We start from the raw sequence: 14755 nt of genomic DNA, 5'->3' as shown, positions 1-14755 counted from the left end.
CTATGACTAAAGGAAAAGGGTAGCTCATTCACATGACTATGTCTTGATTTAAAAAGACAAATCACAAGGAAAAGGAGCATGTGAAAATGCAGATAATTTTATGATCTGATCTTTTTAATTCCCTGGTCACAAGGGAGAAGAAGCAGCCACTGCAAATTCTGATGACAGCTTTTGTGGGACAAGGAGAGAAGGAATATCCTGAAAAATAATTGGTGTTACATGTGGTGGTAAGTGGTGGTGGGGAGGCACTTAAACTCTTCTTTCTCTTAACCAGTCAGTCACAGGCATCAGTTGAGCAGCTTAAAATGACTCTCTGGTGCAATCACATGGGTCTGAAATCCCCAGACAAGAAGCCAAAACAGAACACACACAGCTCATCAGGGATGCTACTTATGTCTTGACTAGAATGTAACAGGAATAAGTAGATGACTCACAACAGCTAAAGCAGGACAGAGCCCAGGGGGTAATCAACAGTGGAATGAAAAGACACTGTCTCCAAATGCACCTATTTTTCTAGTTTCCTCATGCTCTTACCTAAGGGGTATATCACCACTATGATGCAGTGAATCCGAAATTCCACAGGCAAGGATGAGCGATCCTCTAAGCTCCCCCTCCTGCTCCAGGGAAACTACTCTGCAGAGCTCTGTCTTCTGCCTGTGAAGATACAGTCTGCAGAATTCTCTCCCTGCCCCAGAGAACCAACCAATCTTTACAGTGAAGCATCTTCCTTCCCCAGGATCCAGCTATGAAGCTGTTTCTCCTGCTTCTCAGGGGAAAAGCTCAAAGAAGCATGAGAGAGTATGTAAAATACACAGAAACCTTGCAGGGAATCGCTTACCCTTCTGGGATCCACTGGGGCAAAGAGGGGTCACCATCATCTGGAATCTTTAAAAAGAAAAGGAAAAAAGTTAGATCCTGGGAAAGATGGGAGACTGCCATAACTTCTTTGGTCAGGCAGTGAGCAGTGAGGTAGGAAGCTCAGGGCAGTGTAGGTCACAGCCACCTGTGGTGACATGACCAGCTTGATGCCTAAGCCAATGCCCTGATCCTCCAGGGTAACAAGCAGACTGCTGAAATGAGCAGTACTGTTATCTCCCTTCTCTCCAGTGAATATGAAGGATATAAGGCCAAGCTCACTGAGGTCCCAGGCTAAGGCCCACTGTGAGTGTGAGAGCTGCCAGGACTTATTCCCTTCACATAACCCCCTGGCATATACGAGAGTAAGCCGACGCCAGGAGAAGGGTCCTCTTAGGCTTCCAGGTCTCCCTACAGCAAAAGGACAACTTCATATAGAATCTGGTCTTCTTCCAGCTATATTCCTAAATTCCCTTGGTTGTCCCAGAGTCACACCTGGTCTTTGTGGATTCCCAGCTCACCTTGTGATTTGCCTTGGCTTAGGTTCCTTGAGGCCCTAATTCGCTGACACCGAGTACACTCTACAGTTGATAAGCTCTATATAACAAGAGAACACTGGGCGGGTTAGACACTTGGATTATCACTCTGGTGAATTTATGAGTTCTACAATGAGAACTTGAAAGCTGAGGCCAATTCAAGGAAGGAACAAACACTTTTTAAAGGTCTCTATGCAAAAAAACCAAAGTAGATCCCTTAAGCAGTGTACAGAGAGAGCACCAAAGCTGCCAGTGCTTTCCAGAGAACCAAGGGTAAATGCTGCTCAGGCCCAACAGACCTAGTACTAGCAGGTCTGGGGCTTCCTGTTCCTCCTTGTTCCCTTTATCCTTAACAAGTTCCCTACCTCCTGAAACCTGGCCTCCAGCTAACTATCGTGGAGCAAATGAGCTCCAGAACAAGGGACGCAGAAGTAAGCTGTTTGGCTGTGGATGAGGGGTGAAGTTTTGGGAAAGCTAAAAATGGGAGAAATTATAGGCATAATGAGGTAAAATGGAGTAGAAAAGGGAGGCAGGATAGGCCAATGAGTGACGTAAAAGTGGGTAAGAATTACTCTGGGTCAGCAGCAGGCTCCAAATGAACTCTGGATTTAAGACCCTTCTCAGGTTGTCTGTGCTCTAGTAGAGCCTATTTGCCTACTATTGCCTAAAGCCCTTGATGACCCTATTTCACTTCATCTGCCTCCCTGTCCTGGCTCTGTGGGTGAGATGATACTGGTAAAGGGAGGGCCAGCCTCAAAAGGCAGCTAGAAATAGTTGAAGCAAATCTCCTAAGGTTGTTAAAAAGAGAAGGACCTCTTCCTAAGCCTCCACATCCTACCAACCAGAATTCTTCTTTCCCTTGGAAACAGTCACTGTACTGAGACTGACTTCCTATCTAGAATTAAATGTTTGCTAGCAACCATGGGGTTTGAGGAAACAAAGTCACAAAAGGTCTTGGGAGCCAGGATTCACAGGCTCAAATCATACACATTTCTTGTGGTTAGAGGGAACAATAGATCTGCATAAGCCTGCAGATGTGGCATAGAGCATGCACACACATGGCACTGAAGTGGGGAGGGGGAGTGAGAGGAGTCTAGACAAAGTACCTACAGAAGGTACATTCATAGACACAACTTGCGCTGGAGGGAGACACAAGGTGAGCATGGACCCTGCACACAGGGCTACAGAACACATGTACACACATATTTGGGGAAGAATTCAGTGTTCACTGGGGCCTGAATCAGAGGCACAGCAAATTCTCACTGGTGTCGAGAATCAGTGCTTGTAGGCACACGGCATTAGTATACCATGAATTCCCAAGGCATGGGGGAACCACATCATAGGTTTACAGAAGCTTTTGCTCAGAGAGGCCAGGAAGAATGCTCAGAAGCACAAAGCACATTTACACTTGGGGCCCCTCATAAGAGGCACAAAAAGTCTGTAACACCTCCTGCTTTCAAATACAAAGTATGTATGCATGCTGGGCTCAGCAAGGATTTATAGCATATGCCAGTCTGCAGCAACAAGGAGTAGAAAACGGATGTACACTGTGCAAAAGTAGGAGAAGAGGAAGGCAATCAGTGTCTGGGGGAGTCAAACCAAATACAAGTATAAGCACACACATGCTACACTGAATGTGCACTATGCTGGCACACACATTCTCACACTGTGCCCCAGGGATGTCTGCGGGAGCGCACACAAGCATGGAGCATGCACACAAACTGCTTTCAGGAAAAACAAGACTATCTGCGTGAGCAAAGGCTCAGAAGCACAGATCAGGAAGGCACACACACACACACACACCATGCTCAGGAGGGAGGGGAAGAGAAAAGACAACATAAAGGGCCCAAAGGGCCAGAGGCACAACCTGAAAGGCTCCTCGCTTTCCTTCTGCAAGGAGAGAAAGAGCAGAAAAAAGCAGAGAGGTTAACAGATCCAGTCCTATTGCAGAGAGCCCGAAGAAAATGCCAGCTAAACTTCAAGGGACATGGAGGAAAGGGAGAGGTTCTCTGAATGACTGGGCAGTTCATAGAGCCCAGATTCCAGAATCCTTACCTCCTGTATTTACTGGCCCCGGCTTTTTCATTTAGAACATTCCAGATATGGCTATGCAAACCAGAGGACAAAGTCTACCTAGGGATTCCAGCCAACCTTTTGTCCTTTCTAAAGTGGCCTGTATGCAGGGTCAAGGCCACCAGCACCATAGGACCAGCTTTGTTAACAAGGGCCACTCCAATAGGCTATCCAAGCTGGCTGAGCACAAAGTTCCTTCCCCATAAGCTGTAAGAGCTCACTTTAGATCTAGGTAAGTCCTTGAACTCCAAAGGCTTGGTGTTTGAGCCCTTTCCATTTTGTAATGCCAGCTTTGGCAGGAGTTTGTCCAGCAAGCCCTGGTCAGTTTTCCCAGAGCCTAAGTTAAATTAGGCTGGGCTACGGCCTGGAGTTAAGGTGGGAAGAGGGCGTAGAGCAATGGCATCAACAGCTACTGTCCCCAAAATCACCATCATGTGGACAATAAAACCATGACTGTAACCCCAGGCCTGACAGCTATCAAATCCAGACAAATACTCCAGAAAAACTGACCCTTCCAGAAAGACCCAAGCAAGCCACAGTACAGGTAGAAATTACTCCCTTCCTATTTGTCAAGAGACCACACTGCCTTCTCGGCCGCACATGGAGAGGCTCACAGGCTTCCTTCTCTAAGGAGTCTATCTACCTGGGCCCATCTGCTCCCCTCCACTTTCTTTTCCTTCCCTTTTAAAGACCCACTGATATCACATGATAAGTAGAGGGGAGAATCATAAAAACTAACTCAAAAGTTCCTGATTTCTCAGGCTATTTCTGATGAACTAATGGGTCACCTGACCTGACAGAAGAATGAACTCAGGCATAGGGAGCCTCCAAAACAGTGCAGCTACAGGAGGTGGGTGAGATGAAAAAGATACTTCCTAGAATGCCGATATGTCTGTTCTACAACTGCTCCCCGCCTCCCCTAGAGAACTCTTCTTTGAAAAAGAAAATGAGACCTTATGACTAAAACTGGAAAGGTCTCTCTCCTCCTCCACTATCTTAAATACACTGTATACATCATATCATAGTTACCTTGACTGTGTCCTTCCCAGAGTTCTCCATAACACCTAAAGAATGAAATCCAGTCTATTGACAAGGCGATCAAGGCTCTCCATGATCTGGCCTCTTGCGTCTACTGGGTAGGCTCAGGCTTAAAGACTTAGGTTCAAATATTCATATCTCTGTGAAAATTTCTTTATCTGTCTTCCTCTCAAAAGCAGAATTAGGTGTCTCTATCCACCATGTACCCACAATACCCACCCACACTTCTATGTGCATACTTCTGTGACAGTATGTTGCTGCTTCCTGTAATTTTATATGTATACATATGTATATATACAGAGAAACAGCTTAGCACATCTCACAGGCATTTGTATGTAGTAGAAGGAACTCGAACCTTCAGGACTTAGAAAACAACAGCTTTTCTGAGACATGATTCTTGCCCATCACCAGAGAAAAGACAGGTCTCTTAGCCAGGAGCCTGTACTATTTTCTAGATCTCAAGGAACTGTTATCCTAGGTCTTCAGTTTGTCCCACCATAGGACAAACATAACAAAAAGCTTTCCTTGTTAAGAATCAAACCTTTTGTGCTTCCTAACTTCTTTAAATGCCTTAGGACTTTTCCACTCAGATTTGGTTTTCAGTTAAGTGATACATGTCTATAAATACCTGCTTTGCAGGAAAATCCTGACCCCTAACAATAACCTTACTCTTCCAGATGGTCCATTTTCTGAGGAAGTGACATACTTCCTCATTGTTAAATGAACCTTAACTCCATTGTACTTGGGAGCCACGCCTGCATTTCCTTATCTGTAAAAAGTGGCTAAGAAGTTATCTTCCAGGGTTATTGCAAGGATTCATTTCTTCAACAAATATTTATTGAGAACCTACTGCATACTAGGTACTGTCCTTAGTGCTAGTGATGAAGCAGTGAATGAAACAAACTCTCCAATTCTGAGAAGCTTCTCTTCTAGGAGGCAGAGCAGACAATTAGTTACAATGATGAAGATGACAATAGTGACTAACACTGAGTGAATACATTTTGTATCTGGCATTTTATTTGAGCAAGTTCATTTATTTCTCACAAAGTCTACTGGGTAAATACTACTATTGTCTCCATTTTTTGTTGTTGATTTAACTGAAGAACAGAGAAGTTAAGAGACTTGCCTAAAGTCATAGCAAGTGGCAAGGCCAAAATTCAAAACAGGCGTTCTGGTGTCAGGGATCTGGAACTATATATACTGTATCACCTGTGATAAGGACTCTGCTGAAAAAACCCAGGTAAGGTCCCCTGTGAAAATGTTACAGTTGCTACTAAAATTTTATAGAACATTATTGGGGGGCCTCATTGAAAAAATGACATCTAAGCAGAGAAAAGAAAGAAATGAGTAAAGAAGCTATTCAGAGTTGTAGAAGAGAAGTATTCCAGTCAGAATATACAGCAAGTGCAATGCCTGAGGTGGGAGCATAACTGGTGTGGAGGAAGAGCAAGTTGGTGATAGAGCACCAGTTCAAACTGGGCTCTGTAGACCCTTATAAGCACTTTGGCTTTCTTTCTGAGTGATGCTGGAAATCACTGGGAGGTTTGCAGCAGAGAAGTGGTATGATCTGACTCATGTTTTATAAGGATCATTCTGATTGCTGTGAGAACAGACTGTACAGAGACAAGGTTAGAAGCAGAGAGACCAGTTAGACTACAGCAATCATCTAAACAAGACAAAATGGTGGCTTAGACAAGGATGATAGTGATGGAGGCTGAGATAGCAGTACAATTCAGGATTTCATTTTTTAAAGGGAGAGCAGGCAATTTACTAATCGATTGAATGTGGGTTGTAAGAGAAAAGGAGAAATCAAGAATGACTCTAGTTTGGTTTTGGGTATGTCAAATCTGAAATGCCTATTTACACCCAGATGGGGATGTTAAGTAAACATGGAGTCTGGTGCTCGTGAAAGATGTCTGGGCCAGGAATATATCTGGGTATGCTTATGGGTATGCTTATGAAAATCATGAGATTGAAAGAGATTTTCTAGAAAGCAAGTATGAATAAAAAGAAGTGAATATTCAAGTACTAATTGATTTCCCTCATTTGTGGAGTACAGCAACAAAGCAAAAACTGAAGGAACAAAACAGCAGCAGGCTCACAGACTCCAAGAAGGGACTAGCGGTTACCAAAGGGAAAGGGGGTGGTGGGGTGGGGAGCACAGGCGGGAAGGGAAGAAGAAGGGGATTTAGGGGTATTATGATTAGCACACATAATGTAGGGGAGCATGGGGCAGGCAGTATAGCACAGAGAAGACAAGTAGTGACTATAGCATCTTACTATGCTGATGGATAGTGACTGTAATGGGGTATGTGGGGGGGACTTGATAATATGGGTGAATGTAGTAACCACAATGTTGCTCATGTGAAACTTTCATAAGACTGTATATCAATGACATCTTTTATTAAGATTGAATGCTGCAATGCTACAAGGTTGCAAGATGAGAAGAGACTAGCAAAGATGTCTGGGAAAGAATGGCCAATAATGATGGGGGAGAACCAAAACAGAGAGGTGTTCTAGAAGCCAAGTGAAGAAAATGTTTCAAAAAGAAGGACTGAAGCTTAAGAATAGACTAAAAGATCAATGGAATAGAACTGGGAGTGCAGAAATAAGCTCTTACATTTATGATCAGTTGATTTTTGACAAGGGTGCTAGGACTATTCAATGGGGAAAGAATAGTCTTTCTCAACAAATGATGCTGGAATAAGTAGATATCCACATGCACAAGAATGAAGTTGGATCCTTATCTCATACCACATACAAAAATTAACTCAAAATGGATCACAGACCAAATATAAGAGTTAAAACTATAAAACATTTAGAAAAAATCATACGAGTAAACCTTTGTGACCTTGGATTAGACAATGGCTTCTTAGCTACAAAACTAAAAGCACAGTCCACACAAGAAAAAAACAGATATATTGAACTTCATAAAAATTTAAAATAGTTGCACTCTATTTCATAACTATCATGATGGCCATCACATACACACACACACACACACAAAAAAAAAAAAACCCCAAGAAACCCTAGGAAGAAGTGTTGGCAAAGGTGTGGAGAAACTGGAACCTTTGTGCACTGTTGATGGGAATGTAAAATAGTAGAGACACAATAGTAGAGTAGGAAACAGTATGGCAAAATTCCTAAAAAAAAAAAAAAATCAGAATCACCATATGATCCAGTAATTTTACCTCTGGGTATATACCCAAAAGAAATGAAAGAAGGGAACAGGTATTTGTACATGAATATTCACAGCAATATATTCATAGCATATTTGGCTATTCATAATAGCCAAAAGGTGGAAGAAACCAAGTATAGATCTAAAAATGAACAAAATGTGGTATATATATACACACAATAGCACACCATTCAGCCTTAAAAAGGAAACAAATTTTGACACCTGTTACAACATGGATGAACCTTGAAGACATGTCAAGGGAAATAAACAGTCACAAAACAACAAATATTGTGGGATTCCACTTATATGAATCCTAGAGCTCTAGGGTCCCTCGAGCAGTCAAATTTATGGAAATGGAAAGTAGAATGTGGCTGCCAATGGCTGGGAGGGTCAGGGGGAAAATGGGGAGTTAGTTGGATAGTACAGAGTTTCAGTTAGGGAAAATGAAAAGTTCTGGAGGTTGGATAGTTGTACAACAATGTGAATGAACTTGATTTAAAATGGTTAAAAGAGTTTTACGTTATGCCTATTTTACCACAATAAAAAAATTTAAATAAAATGTGTTTCAAAGGACACCATCAAGAAAGTGAAAAGACAACCCACAGATTGGGAGAAAATATTTACAAATCATATCTGATGAGACATAGATCTAGAATATATAAATAACTCTTACAATTCAACAACAAAAAGACAAGCAACTCCATTTAAAAATGGGTAAAGGATTTGAACAGACATTTCTCTAAATACAAAAATGGCCAACAAGTACATGAAAGGATGCTCAACACCATTAGCCACTATGGAAATGCAAACAAAACCACAATAAAATACCACTGACATCTACTAGGATAGCTATAATTAAAAAAAACAGATATTAACAAGTGTAAGCAAGGATATATAGAGAAATTAGAACTCTCATATGTTGATTTGTGAATGCAAAATAGTGCAGTCACATTAGAAAAACAGTCTGGCAGTTAGTACCTCAAAAACGTTAAACATAATGTTACCCTATGACCCAACAATTCTACTTTTAGGTAGATCAATACCCAAGATAATTGAAAACATATGTCCATGCAAAAAGTTATACACAAATATTCATAGCAACATTATTAATAATATCAAAAAGTGGCTTTAAAAAACCCTAGATGTCCATCAACTGATGAATGGATAAACAAAATGTGGTATATCCACATAATGGAATATTATTCAGCCACAAAAAGAAATAAAGTTACTGATACACATTACAACATGTGTGAATCTTGGAAACATTTACGCTAAGTGGAAGAAGCCAGTCAACAAAAGGCCATATATTGTATGAATCCAATTATATGCAATGTCTAGAACATGCAAATCCACAGAAACAGAAAGTAGATTAATGGTTGCTACAAGTTGGGGACAAAGGGAGTTGAAGAATAACTTCCATAAGTAAGGGGTTTCCTTTTGGGGAGACAGAATGTTCTGGAATTGATGGCTATATAACTCAATGAATGTGCTAGAAACCACTCAATTGTACATGTTTTAAGGGACTTGAGGGTGAACTTTATGGTATGTAAATTACAGCTTTATTGAGTTGCTATGAATTGACTATGAAAAGGACTAAAAATATGATGGTCATCTGATGGCCTTGACAAAAGGTATTTTGGTAGCATGGTAGGAATAAAAGAACTGAATTTTTATGCAGTGCACATGAGGGTACTTAAAACAGTGCCTGGTAACATAACCCCTGCCCACCAAAAAAGAAGAAAAAGGATGAAATATAAGAACTTAAATTAATGATAAGCTACTAGTAGACTTAGGCCCTAAAAGGTCCCAAGCAGAGCAGTGAAGAAAGCTGATTTTCAAATTTCATTGTAGTCACAGCCACCATTATAGTCAATCACCAGGGTAGGGTGACTGCTTTTGTGGACTCTATTTAGATTGTGTGGGTGAAAGGCTAGCCTAGATGCTCAACTTGCTCTATTCCTTCAGCTCCATGGAATAGTGCTGGAGTCAGCCTTGTACCCAGCACAGAAGACATGGTGCCACTGCCTGGCAGCCTCCCACCATTCCCCTTGTACAGCCCACACACCAGACTGGATCTTGGTGAGGACCAAGAATTTTGGCTTGCTTGCTTACTGCTTCAGAAAACCTCCCTGTCCTCATTGTCACTGCTGCAGCCACCACCTGCCTACCACAGGTATAAGTTCCTATGTCACCCAGCAGGATATCAGCCCAGAAGGAGAACTCTGCAAACTGAAGAGTCAGGCCAAGTATCTGGTGCTCATGTTAACATCAACTCCTGTCAAGGATTGTGGAGTCAGTAAGGAAATATTGCTTTGATATGTTTCTCTTGTTGCTATAATGCAATGATTTGTAAATGCTCAGGGAGAAGGGAAAAGGGCTGCAAAGTTGAGAGAGATATCCCTTACAGCTGAGGAATTATAGTTTCCTGGAGGACGTGATGCTGAAGGATTGAGTTAATTTTGCTAGGCTTCTGTGGTGAACACAGCACCTGGGGTTAGGAGGAGGCATGCATATGTGAGTATACTGAGAACAGAAAGTATAAGGTGAATTTGTGAGACAGCAAAGTTTCCTTTAGGTGGAATATAGGACAATGGGAGGTATGCCTGGAAATGTACACCTGAAAACTAGAGACCAACTGTAATGGTCTTGAATGCCAAGTAAAGAATTTAGGTCTTTTTTGATAAGCTATAAGGAACAGCTCCAGGGATATTTAAAGAGGGTGTGACATGGTTTTTTTCATTTTTTAAATTTAATTTTATGACTTGGTATTATGTTCATATGATTCAAATTCTAAAATGTATAAAAGAGTAGATACTAAAAAAAATCTCCTTTGCATCCTATCAGTTTTTCACCTAATCCTTTCCCCAAGGGCAATCATGTATCTTTGTTAGATATTCTATACATATACAAAAAGTTGCTGCAAGTTTGTGTGCATATTCTTTCCCTCTCCTTTTTATACAAATGTAAGCATCTTCTATACACTGTTCTGCATATACCTTAGACGTCTCCAGTTCAGTGAAGAGTTACTGCATTCTTTTTATAGCTACATGGTACTGTATTCCATTGTTTGGACATGCCAGTAAGTTATTTAACCAGCCCTTTTTAACTGGTTTTAACTAACATTTAGATGTTCTCAATCTTTGATATTAAAAACAATGCTTCAAAAATAGACTTGAGCTGGAGGGGGTGGAAGATGGCGGCGTGAGTAGAGCAGAGGAAATCTCCTCCCAAAACAACATATATCTATGAAAATATAACAAAGACAACCCTTCCTAGAATAAAGACCAGAGGACACAGGACAATATCCAGACCACATCTGCACCTGAGAGAACCCTGCAACTCGCGAAGGGGGTAAGATAAAAGCACCGGCCCGGCGGGAGCCGAGCGCCCATCCCCCCAACTCCCGGCTGGAGAAGAATAGGCAGAGCGGGAGGGAGACGGAGCCCAGGACTGCCGAACACCCAGCCCCAGCCATCCGGGCCAGAGTGCAGGGCCCTCGATACTAGGAAAACAGGGCAGCAAGAACAGTGAGCAGGCACTGGAGGCCTGGTGCCGGAGGATATAAGAAAAGCGCGCGACCATTTTTTTTTTTGCTTTTTTGCTGTTTTGTTTTGGCGAGCGCTTCTTGGAAGTCTTAAAGGGATAGGGACCCCAATACTAGGGAAACAGGGCAGCAAGACCGGTGAGCAGAGGCCCGAGGTTGGCACCGGAGAATAAGGAAAAACGAGAGACCACCTTTTTTTTTTATTAAAAAAAATTTTTTTTTTTTTTTTAAATTTAAAAAGTTCTTTCTTTTTTTTATTTGCTGGTCGTTGTTTTGTTCTGGCGGGTGCTTTTTGGAAGTCTTAAAGGGGCAGGGCGGGACACTTAATCCAGAGGTAGGGAATCCGGGGATCTCTGGGCACCCTAACCCCTGGGCTGCAGGGAGCAGGGAGGCCCCTTACGGAGATAAATAGCCTCCAGGCCACTCCCCCTCCAACGCGATTCCACCATTTTGGAGTAGCTGCCCGAGCTAGGCAACGCCCACAGCAACAGCGGAGATTAACTCCATAGCAGCCAGGCAGGAAGCACAAACCCTGTCTGCGCGCAGCTGCGCAGCACAAGCCACTAGAGGTCGCTGTTCTCCCAGGAGAGGAGGGCCACAAACCAACAAGAAAGGAAGTCCTTCCAGCCGTCACTCGTCCCAGCTCTGCAGACTATTCCTATCACCATGAAAAGGCAAAGCTACAGGCAGACAAAGATCACAGAGACAACACCAGAGAAGGAGACAGACCTAACCAGTCTTCCTGAAAAAGAATTCAAAATAAGAATCATAAACATGCTGACAGAGATGCAGAGAAATACGAAGAGAAATGGGATGAAGTCCGGAGGGAGATCACAGATGCCAGAAAGGAGATTACAGAAATAAAACAAACTCTGGAAGGGTTTATAAGCAGAATGGATAGAATGCAAGAGGCCATTGATGGAATTGAAATCAGAGAACAGGAACCATAGAAGCTGACATAGAGAGAGACAAAAGGATCTCCAGGAATGAAAAAATATTAAGAGAACTGTGTGACCTATCCAAAAGGAACAATATCCGTATTATAGGGGTTCCAGAAGAAGAAGAGAGAGGAAAAGAGATGGAAAGTATCTTAGAAGAAATAATTGCTGAAAACTTCCCCAAACTGGGGGAGGAAATAATTGAACAGACCACGGAAATACACAGAACCCCCAACAGAAAGGATCCAAGGAGGACAACACCAAGACACATAATAATTAAAATGGCAAAGATCAAGGACAAGGAAAGAGTGTTAAAGGCAGCTAGAGAGAAAAAGGTCACCTATAAAGGGAAACCCATCAGGCTAACATCAGATTTCTCAACAGAAACCCTACAGGCCAGAAGAGAATGGCATGATATATTTAATACAATGAAACAGAAGGGCCTTGAACCAAGGATACTCTATCCAGCATGACTATCATTCAAATATGACGGTGGGATTAAACAATTCCCAGACAAACAAAAGCTGAGGGAATTTGCTTTCCACAAATCACCTCTACAGAACATCTTACAGGGACTGCTCTAGATGGGAGCACTCCTAGAAAGAGCACAGCACAAAACACCCAATATATGAAGAATTGAGGAGGAGGAACAAGAAGGGAGAGTAGAAAAGAATCTCCAGACAGTGTATATAACAGCTCAATAAGCGAGCTAAGTTAAGCAGTAAGATACTAAAGAGGCTAACCTTGAACCTTTGGTAACGACGAACTTAAAGCCTGCAATGGCAATAAGTACATATCTTTCAATAGTCACCCTAAATGTTAATGGGTTGAATGCACCAATCACAAGACACAGAGTAACAGAATGGATGAAAAAGCAAGACCCATCTATATGCTGCTTACAAGAAACTCAACTCAAACCCAAAGACATGCACAGACTAAAAGTCAAGGGATGGAAAAACATATTTCAAGCAAACAACAGTGAGAAGAAAGCAGGGGTTGCAGTACTAATATCAGACAAAATAGACTTCAAAACAAAGAAAGTAACAAGAGATAGAGAAGGATACTACATAATGATAAAGGGCTCAGTCAAACAAGAGGATATAACCATTCTAAATATATATGCTCCCAACACAGGAGCACCAGCATATGTGAAACAAATACTAACAGAACTAAAGGGGGATATAGACTGCAATGCATTCATTCTAGGAGACTTCAACACACCACTCACCCCAAAGGATAGATCCACTGGGCAGAAAATAAGTAAGGACACGGAAGCACTGAACAACACAGTAGAGCAGATGGACCTAATAGACATCTATAGAACTGTATATCCAAAAGCAACGGGATATACATTCTTCTCAAGTGCACATGGAACATTCTCCAGAATAGACCACATACTAGGCCACAAAAAGAGCCTCAGAAAATTCCAAAAGATTGAAATCCTACCAACCAACTTTTCAGACCACAAAGGCATAAAACTAGAAATAAACTGTACAAAGAAAGCAAAGAGGCTCACAAACACATGGAGGCTTAACAACACGCTCCTAAATAATCAATGGATCAATGACCAAATCAAAATGGAGATCCAGCAATATATGGAAACAAATGACAACAACAACACTAGGCCCCAACTTCTGTGGGACACAGCAAAAGCAGTCTTAAGAGGAAAGTATATAGCAATCCAAGCATATTTAAAAAAGGAAGAGCAATACCAAATGAACGGTCTAATGTCACAATTATCGAAATTGGAAAAAGAAGAACAGATGAGGCCTAAGGTCAGCAGAAGGAGGGACATAATAAAGATCAGAGAAGAAATAAATAAAATTGAGAAGAATAAAACAATAGCAAAAATCAATGAAACCAAGAGCTGGCTCTTCGAGAAAATAAACAAAAAAGATAAGCCTCTAGCCAGACTTATTAAGAAGAAAAGAGAGTCAACACAAATCAACAGTATCAGAAACGAGAAAGGAAAAATTACGACGGACTCCACAGAAATACAAAGAATTATTAGAGAATACTATGAAAACCTATATGCTAACAAGCTGGGAAACCTAGGAGAAATGGACAACTTCCTAGAAAAATACAACCTTCCAAGATTGACCCAGGAAGAAATAGAAAATCTAAACAGACCAATTACCAGCAACGAAATTGAAGTGGTAATAAAAAAACTACCAAAGAACCAAACCCCCGGGCCAGATGGATTTACCTCGGAATTTTATCAGACATACAGGGAAGACATAATACCCATTCTCCTTAGAGTTTTCCAAAAAATAGAGGAGGAGGGGATACTCTGAAACTCATTCTATGAAGCTAACATCACCCTAATACCAAAACCAGGCAAAGACCCCACCAAAAAAGAAAACTACAGACCAATATCCCTGATGAACGTAGATGCAAAAATACTCAACAAAATATTAGCAAACCGAATTCAAAAATACATCAAAAGGATCATACACCATGACCAAGTGGGATTCATCCCAGGGATGCAAGGATGGTACAATATTCGAAAGTCCATCAACATCATCCACCACATCAACAAAAAGAAAGACAAAAACCACATGATCATCTCCATAGATGCTGAAAAAGCATTTGA

The 14755-nt window shown here is 41.6% G+C and overlaps 1 protein-coding gene across 14 annotated transcripts in view; it reads right to left on the bottom strand.

Annotated features, from left to right (window-relative positions):
• The window catches only part of UNC13B (unc-13 homolog B), a 302361-nt gene that overhangs the window by 44111 nt on the left and 243495 nt on the right, over positions 1-14755 (bottom strand). For 8 of the 14 annotated variants that reach the window (XM_057498813.1, XM_057498801.1, XM_057498811.1 and 5 more), the window contains 2 exons: positions 3259-3281; positions 839-885 (listed from right to left, as the gene is read on the bottom strand). Coding sequence is in view for 13 of the 14 variants with exons in the window: in XM_057498801.1 (XP_057354784.1) it covers positions 839-885; positions 3259-3281 (70 nt within the window). In the remaining variant the exon portion in view is untranslated. The remainder of the gene's footprint in view (positions 1-838; positions 886-3258; positions 3282-14755) is intronic. The other 6 variants (XM_057498809.1, XM_057498808.1, XM_057498810.1 and 3 more) reach the window with 1 other exon arrangement.

Source organism: Manis pentadactyla, chromosome 3 (assembly GCF_030020395.1).
Source record: "Manis pentadactyla isolate mManPen7 chromosome 3, mManPen7.hap1, whole genome shotgun sequence".
Taxonomy (NCBI): Eukaryota; Metazoa; Chordata; class Mammalia; order Pholidota; family Manidae; genus Manis; species Manis pentadactyla.
The sequence above is the reverse complement of the archived record's forward strand: the minus strand, read 5'-3'. Positions and strand labels throughout refer to the sequence as shown.